General features: G+C 60.7%; 2 protein-coding genes across 2 annotated transcripts; one reads left to right on the top strand and one right to left on the bottom strand.

The window, feature by feature from the left end:
- The first annotated feature begins 2,487 nt into the window (after window positions 1-2,487).
- On the top strand, window positions 2,488-5,746 carry PCYOX1L (prenylcysteine oxidase 1 like). The gene is made up of 6 exons (XM_075766472.1): window positions 2,488-2,648; window positions 2,949-3,155; window positions 3,624-3,798; window positions 3,888-4,099; window positions 4,199-4,339; window positions 4,913-5,746. The coding sequence occupies exons 1-6, from the start codon at window positions 2,558-2,560 to the stop codon at window positions 5,569-5,571; spliced, it is 1,485 nt and encodes a 494-aa protein (XP_075622587.1). The 5' UTR covers window positions 2,488-2,557; the 3' UTR covers window positions 5,572-5,746.
- A 792-nt stretch (window positions 5,747-6,538) lies between these two features.
- On the bottom strand, window positions 6,539-7,605 carry IL17B (interleukin 17B). The gene is made up of 2 exons (XM_010297715.2): window positions 7,365-7,605; window positions 6,539-7,137 (listed from the first exon to the last, which is right to left on the bottom strand). Exons 1-2 carry the CDS (start codon window positions 7,499-7,501, stop codon window positions 6,882-6,884), a joined length of 393 nt encoding a protein of 130 aa, XP_010296017.2. The 5' UTR covers window positions 7,502-7,605; the 3' UTR covers window positions 6,539-6,881.
- Between the last annotated feature and the right edge of the window lie 5 nt (window positions 7,606-7,610).

Raw genomic sequence — 7,610 nt, 5'->3', positions numbered from 1 at the left:
TTGCAGTTGCTTTTTCCTTTTTTCCCTGTCCCAACCTGCTGCTCATTCCGACTGCCACTTTAATTGGGTGGGACCATGGGTTGAAAGGTTTCTCGCTCTTCCTGCTCCGATTGTCTAAAATAAGGGCTATATTCCATGGCAGTACTTTGTTAACTTTTTTATTTGTTACCTTTTATTAATAATGCTTTAGGTGGACTCCCAGAAATGGCCACACGCATGTGCGTGTTATCTTTCCTCACACAGGTGAGTTGTTGGGGATTTCTGTGCCAATAAACTGACCGGGTGTGGTGGTCTCTGGTGCTTCCCTGTCTGTCCCCAGTAAGTCCACTCACAGACGTGGTGTAGAGGAATGCTGCCTGCCAGCCTCTGGTGGTGGTTCATTCCGCAGAACTCTGCTAACAGTTGAAATCTCGATATCTGGTTTTATTTTTGCCAGTCTATTCTCTCACAGCTTCGCTTTGCTGCATTTTTGCCCTTTTGTGTGTGGTGTGTTGGAGCAGGCGTACTGTGTGGCAGCCCAATTCAAATGGCTTAACGTGTGTATTAACGCTTGCGGTATCCACAGGCGGGTTATGACTTCAGGGATTTGTTGGAGAAAAGAACAGGCTTTCTCTACAGGAGTATCATTGTAACAGATCTACATTCTCCTTTCCTGCATCCTCTGCAAAAATAGGCAGGCCTCCATTCCTGGTTTTGCCTTGGTCTCGTAACAGTTGGTGCCATGTCGGTGCGCCTTGCTTGCCCACCTCCTGAAGCTCTGAATCCCCCTGGGCACTTCTTGCTAGAAAAAACTTTTGCAAAGACCATTTACAAATGGCCTTTATGGGGTGAGATCTCTTTCTATGCTAAAGAGCTGCCAGAAAAGTCCCCTTGTGATTGCAGAGGTTATGTCCCGTTAGAGGGGCTCTTCCTCCTTCTGCCTAAACTGTGTGAGCATTGCTCCATGTTTGCTGCGGTGGCATTGCTCGGCGTTGGCTAACCAGACTAGACCAGGAAATATTGCTGCCTGCTGCTGTGTTAGTTAATTTCTGGCTCTGCTGGTTTTTTCTGCAGCAACAGTGAGAGTTGGGAGTTTTCAAACCGCAGCCACCACCATCTGCAGAAAAGCATTGGAGCTGGTGAGCACGAGCATTCTGCTTATGGCACGGTATTGCAGAACGCCTGCAGCAGGGCCCGGTGTGCCATGAGAGGGAGGCAATCGTGAGCGGTGCTGACCTGGACTCCTAGGAGCCTCGCTGCATGCACAGCCAGATTTCTTGTCGCCTACAGCACTGGTAAAATCAGGCCAGTTAAGAGCTTGTCAAAACCTGAGGTGTGCTGCAAAGATATTTGTGTGCTGGGTTTTAAGCAGCTTTGAGAATGCCGTCTCCCCATCCTGGGGGTTTGATCCTGCCCATTGTAAGGACTTGGGTGAACTGAGCAACGGTAGTTTTTGTCTGTGCCCCCCTGCCCCCCCCCAATGTTCACGCACAAGTTCCTGGGTTGTGCGTGCTCCCCCATGCAGGAACTCTGAAGCAGCTCCTGGCTGGGGGAAAGGAGGGGGCCTGTGCTTGTGTTTCTCCTGAGACAAAGTTCAGATGACGTATTCTCAAAATAAATTTTGTCATTTGGTATGGAGCCAGCCCTGGGCTGCAGCAGGCTCTGGGTCTGTACTTACACGTCCTACCTGTTCCAGAGTTTTTGCTCAGCCTTTGCTATCCTTTGTAATCTGAGCAGCAGCAGGCTCCCAGATGGGATCCCTATGGCACAAGCTCCTTGCTGTCAGGCACCTTGTTTTGCCCAGGGCAGAAAATACAAGCAAAAGCTGGAAATGCCCTTGCTGATGCATGAGCCACGCAGGATCCAGCCTGCTCCCCTCAGCCGGGAACTGAGCACTGTCTGCCGTCACCAATGTGCAGAGCCAGCACACAGAAAACATGCTCCAGCAGCAGTTTGGCCCTAGTACTGTGCTACGCCGCAGCCCCCAGCACGCTTGCAGTGGGAGAGAGGTGGTGCTGGGGGGGAGCTCCTGGGTTTGGGCCCTTGGTTCGCCATTGGGTTGAGTGCGAGCGGGATCCTGGTGGACACACCGCCAGCGTGTGAGAGACAGAGGGCACTGAGGATCCTCGCTGTGGCTGTGCCGCGGTTGTTCGTGTGGCACACGCAGCAGTTTTGACTGTGGAGGGTCTCCTCTGCCCCTCAGTGCCATTCTCAGAGGATAAGCGCTGGGCGATAAGTTATTACAAGGCCCGCTTCTGTACCGCTGCTGTGTCCCCGGTGCTGCCCCTGTGCTGGGGAGCAGTGCGAGGCTGTGCGCATCCCTCCGGCCCTGCGCAACAAAGCCCGCTCCCCTCCCCGCGCTCGCCCTGCTCCCCCTCGCTTCCCGCCGCCGAAGGTTCGCAGGGCCGGGGCAGGCCCGCCTCCGCTCGCCAGGAGCGGGCTCCCCGCCTGGGGCCGAGCCGCTGCCCGGGCGGGGCGGGGCGGCAGCGGGGGGCGCGGGGGCCGAGCCTGCGGTAAGGGGCGGGCCGGGCCGGGGCGGGCGCTGCCGGGACCCGCTCTCCGCGCCGCCGTCCGCGCCATGGCCCCGCCGCCCGCCGCGCTGTTCCTGCCGGCCCTCGCCGCCTTCCTGGCCGCGCCCGCCGCCGCCCGCGCCCCGCCGCGCAGCATCGGTAGGAGCGGGAGGGCACACGGGATCGGGGGGGGGTGGGCACCCATCCCGGGTACCGGCAGCAGCCGGCCTCCTCCCTGCCTGCCTGTCTCCGGGGGTGGGAGAGGGGCCCCGCGGGGAGCTCCGGCACCCCTCCGCGGCGGAAGCCGGGCGTGCGGTGGAGCATCCTCGCAGGCGGCGCGGGCCCCTTCCCTCCCCGCGGCGGGGGGAGCGCGGGGGTCCGGGCGGGGGGCAGCGGTGCCCTCCTGTTCTCCCGGGGCACGCCGCTGACCCGGCCGCCCTCGCCCCTCTCTGCCGGCAGCCGTGGTGGGCGCCGGGCTAGGCGGCTCGGCCGTCGCCTACTTTCTGCAGCAGCACTTCGGGCCGCAGGTGCAGCTGGACGTGTACGAGCCGGCGGGTGTGGGCGGGCGGCTGGCCACCGTCACCGTGAACAAGCAGCAGTACGAGAGCAGGGGAGCCTCCATCCACGCCCTCAGTCTGCACATGCAGGACTTCGTCAAGATCCTGGGTGAGCACGGGCACGCCAGCGCTTGCATGGCCTCCCTCCCTGAGTCGGGGGGCTGCACCTTGGGGGTGTGAGGAGGGCTGCTTCCAGTGCACCTTGGCACCCTGGTGACCCCCTTGCTGTCCCTGCGCCCCAGCCCTGTTGTGCCCTGGAAGAGAAAGGGATGGGGCAGCCCTGCAGAGCATCAGAGGAAGGGGTACTGGTGGAATTAGTGCGCGGGAGGGGGATCACAAAATCCCACCAGTTTGTCCCAGCCAGCAGCGTGTCAACTCCACAGGATGCCCTCCCAACATATAGAGCGTGGCTGGGACCCTAGTGCCCTGGGGTCTCACATTCCCTAAATCTCCTCCAAAAGCCTCTTTGCCCATGTTCCCGCCGTGGCGGTGTTTGGCACTGGCCTTTCCCAGCAGCTGGCCAGTCCCAGGGAGGTGTGTGAGCCCCACGAGGCTTTGGCCCCTCTGCTCCCTGCAGGCCTCAAGCACCGGCGTGAGGTGGCGGGGAAGAGCGCCATATTCAGCGGGGAGCACTTCGTCCTGGAGGAGACCGACTGGTACCTGCTCAACCTCTTCCGGCTCTGGTGGCACTATGGCATCAGCTTCCTGCGCCTGCAGATGTGGGTGGAGGAGGTGATGGAGAAGTTCATGAGGTAGGAGAGCCTGCAAGCCTGGGGGGACACAGAGGGTCTTCCCTGGCACTGGGGCATCACCAAGTGCCCTGTGCTCCCGTCCCTTCCAGGATCTACAAGTACCAGGCGCACGGCTATGCCTTCTCCAGCCTGGAGGAGCTGCTGCGCTCGCTGGGGGGTGACGCCTTTGTCAACATGACGCAGCGCTCGGTGGCGGAGTCCTTGCTGGAGGTGGGCGTCACGCAGCGCTTCGTGGATGATGTCATCGCAGCCGTCCTGCGCTCCAGCTATGGGCAGTCGGTGCTGGTGCCCGCCTTTGCAGGTGAAACCAGGGATCCCCTCTCCCTCCCCATGTGACTCTTCTTCCTGGTGTCCCCTCCCCAGGTAGGCTGTTAAGCCACCCTCCTCTTCCTCTCCCCAGGAGCCATGTCACTGGCGGGGGCCCAGGGCAGCACCTGGGCGGTGGAAGGAGGAAACAAGCTGGTGTGTTCGGGTCTACTGAAGCTGACCAAAGCCAACGTCATCCCAGCCAGGGTGACAGGCATCTCTCTGCACAGCTCAGGTGAGCCTGGGCATGGGGTCTGCTCTGGGTGCCACCAAGGTGACAGGTGGGTGGTGGCAGCATGGGGATGCTGGGGCAGAGAGGGAGCCTTGGGAGGCAGGAGAGCATCTTGGTCCTGGTAAAGCATTTGGGTCAGGGTCTGGGGGTCCGTCCTTCTCCTCCCCTCATGTGATCACCTGGGGGCCCTTTGGTACAGACCTTGGCCTAGAGGTTCCCCTCCCTCCTTCCTGAGGACCCTCAGGTTTCTTCTGTGGCACTGTCCCTGTTGCAGGCTTGCTCTCCACACAGCGAAGGGCCGGATAGCTGGGGTTTGGGACTGGGCTCTGCTGCCCTAGAGCTCCTAGAAGCCACTGGGTTTGGCTTCTCTGGAAGCTTTCTTCCACAGGCTTGATAAAAATGCTCTTTCCACTGCCCTAAAGCATCAGCAACTCATCCGCAACCATCAAGTGCTATGGTCCAGCACTGGTGTGTACTGGAAAACCAGGGGATGGAGGCCATGTTAGAAAAAAGAGGGCTAGGGCAATATCGCATGGGGCTCAGGGCTACTCCTAACTGTCCACCATCTCCTTTTAGAAGGGAGAGCCCTGTACCAGGTGCACTATGAGGGCAGCGAAGGCCAGGGTTCAGCTTTCTACGACATGGTGGTGGTGACGACTCCCCTGCACCCCAGCAGGAGCAACTTCACCTTTGAGAACTTTGAGCCTCCCATCGCCGACTTCCCAGGAGCCTTCCAGCCCTCTGTCACCTCTGTGGTGCATGGCTACCTCAACTCCTCCTACTTCGGCTTCCCCGACCCCAAGCTCTTCCCCTTCACCAGCATCCTCACCACCGACACCCCTGACCTTTTCTTCAATGCCATGGACAACATCTGTCCTGTCAACATCTCAGCGGCTTTCCGTCGCAAGCAGCCCCAGGAAGCTGCGGTGTGGCGTGTCCTCTCCCAGCAGCCACTGGACAAGCAGCAGCTGAAGACCCTCTTTAGGTCCTACTACTCGGTGCAGGTGACAGAGTGGCAGGCGTATCCCCGCTATGATGCCGCTAAGTCCCTCCCACCCATCGTGCTCCATGAAAACCTCTACTACCTCAGCGGCGTGGAGTGGGTGGCCAGCTCCATGGAGATGATAGCGGTGGCGGCCAAAAACGTGGCCCTGCTGGCTTACAATCGCTGGCATCAGGACCTGGAGAAAATTGACCAGAAGGACTTGATGCACAAGGTGAAGACCGAGCTGTGATGCCTGGGGGAGGCGGTGGGCTGGGAGCTTCTGTGTGGAGTAGCCTGGGGAGTATTTATTGCCTTGGGGACACCAGGGGGTTTGGGGCTGGGGGAGAAGGGACATGCTGTGTCCCAGATTACTTGAACATGATTTGCCTTCAGGAATACAGTCTCTGTCCAGTGGTGCTGCGTGTCTATGCTGTGTGCCTCAGTTTCCCTGTTCTCCTTCCCCAGGCTCTACTGGAAGGAGCCTCCGTCTTTTCCTCTGAAAAAAGGTCACTGGGCATCTGTTTTTGGGAGGGACCTCAGGGACCTTTCAAGGATGAGGCTGGCTGGTGTCAGCAGCAGATGGGTGCTGGCCCTGCGCAGGAACAGGGTCCTGCCCCTCAGTGAGCTGCCTGGCTCCTGCTCTGCCTTTCCTACCTTCCTGGCTTTGTCCCCATGAAATTTGGTGGCAGGGCTGGTCCCTCCAGCTGGGGCAGGAGGTCCCGTGGCCTCTCCCGTGCCGTGCGTGCACAGAGCCTAGTCCCGCTCACTGCCCTGGCACCCCAGGGATGGGCGTGCTGGGTGGGCTGTCGCAGGGAGAGGTGCCTGCTGCCACGTGCTCCCTGTTTCCAGGGGTGTCCAGGGTTCCCTGAGCCTGGGGCTCGGCTGTGTTTTGGGGGGCAGAAGAGCCTTGCTGGAAGAAGGCTGGGCAGCGCCCACCCCTGGGGGGGCAGGGGCAGAGGGGTAGTGTGACGGGCCGAGGCAGGGGGCAGCTGAGACAGGGGTGAGCGATGCGCTTTATTGAAGACCTCAGAAGCTGCCCAAGCCACCGTCCGCTTGCCCCGCTCCCTGGGCTGCCGGGCCCAGTGCAGAGGAATTTGTGGGAGGGCTGGGGAGGACTGGCGCTCCCGGAGCTGTTGCACTGATGGAGCAAAGGCAAATGGGGACTTTGGGGAGGGAGGAGGCCTGATCCTGCCCAGCCAGGGAGCTGGGGGGCAGCTGCCTCCCTCTCTCCCCTAGCCTGCCCTGCTGAGCTCCTCTCTGGAGGTGAGGGGGCTTGGGGCGGTGTCTCGCTGCGAGGTCGGCTGCGAGACTGCATAGCTGGGTGACTTGCGGGGGCTGCCCCCATGCTGGGTGTCCCCAAAGTGGCTGCTTGGGCTGAGGCTGACGGAGTCTGCCAGGGAATTTTGGGGAGCTCTTGGAGCTGCCATCGCCTTGCACAGGGGCTCTCCTCACCCTGATGCTCAGCCAGGTCACCCTCTCCCAGAGGGCTGGGCAAGCTCGGAAAGCAAGAGCAAGCTGGTTAGATGCCCACGGGTAGTTGCAGGGGTTAGCTTTGCAACCTCAGAAGATGCAGGTGCAGCCCACAGCGATGGTCTCCATGACCATCTGGTACTTCTTGTGACACTTCTTCCCAGAGGGCTGGTGCCCCGCCTCACCCGGCACCTGGCAGAGCAGCCGGCGGACGGGCAACCGGCTGTAGATGGGAATGCTGGCCATGGTGCGGTCCTCCTGCATCGTGAAGGGATTGATGCAACCAGTACAAAGGCATCGGGCCTCAGGGATGTCTGCCGGGATCCGCGTTGCATCGTGGTTTATGCTGGAGGAGAGGGAAAGCAAGACGAGGCTGGAGAGACAGTGACATAGGGGGCAGTGGGTGGCTGAGCATGGGCAGGGCAATGCTTCCCTAGAGTGAAATGGGGTGCTGTGTCACATTGCACCCCCCAGCAGCCACTGCAGCCCCGTGATGCTGGAGCCATGGCTCCCGCAGTGCTTGCTGGCACGGAGCCACCATGCATGTCCCCAAGGTCCCTGCCCCAAGCTCACCTGTAGGCCCAGGGGGACAGGCTCCTCCGGTTGGACCTCCAGAGCCTCAGGTTGACTTGGCACTTGGTGTCACCTGGCTCAGAGCTGTTTCTCAGCTGGCGCACCATGTCCTGGATACTGCGCTCGTAGTCTGCCATGGTGGTATAGGGGTCATCTGGGGCCCAAGCAAGGGCAGGGGTGGCTGTGGGGGGCCGTGCCAGGCCCCTTCTCCTGCCCTTCGCTGCCTTACTTTGGTCCTTTGCTTCA

Source organism: Balearica regulorum, chromosome 14 (genome assembly GCF_011004875.1).
Source record: "Balearica regulorum gibbericeps isolate bBalReg1 chromosome 14, bBalReg1.pri, whole genome shotgun sequence".
Classification (NCBI taxonomy): domain Eukaryota; kingdom Metazoa; phylum Chordata; class Aves; order Gruiformes; family Gruidae; genus Balearica; species Balearica regulorum.
This window is presented reverse-complemented; position numbering and strand designations above follow the sequence as displayed.

Coding starts and splice junctions, on each gene's coding strand:
- PCYOX1L (XM_075766472.1), top strand. CDS start 2,558: ATGGCCCCGCCGCCCGCCGCGCTGTTCCTGCCGGCCCTCGCCGCCTTC. Junction 3,799..3,887: donor GTGATGGAGAAGTTCATGAG/GTAGGAGAGCCT, acceptor CGTCCCTTCCAG/GATCTACAAGTACCAGGCGC. Junction 4,340..4,912: donor CATCTCTCTGCACAGCTCAG/GTGAGCCTGGGC, acceptor ATCTCCTTTTAG/AAGGGAGAGCCCTGTACCAG.
- IL17B (XM_010297715.2), bottom strand. CDS start 7,501: ATGGCAGACTACGAGCGCAGTATCCAGGACATGGTGCGCCAGCTGAGA. Junction 7,138..7,364: donor CTGTCCCCCTGGGCCTACAG/GTGAGCTTGGGG, acceptor CCTCTCCTCCAG/CATAAACCACGATGCAACGC.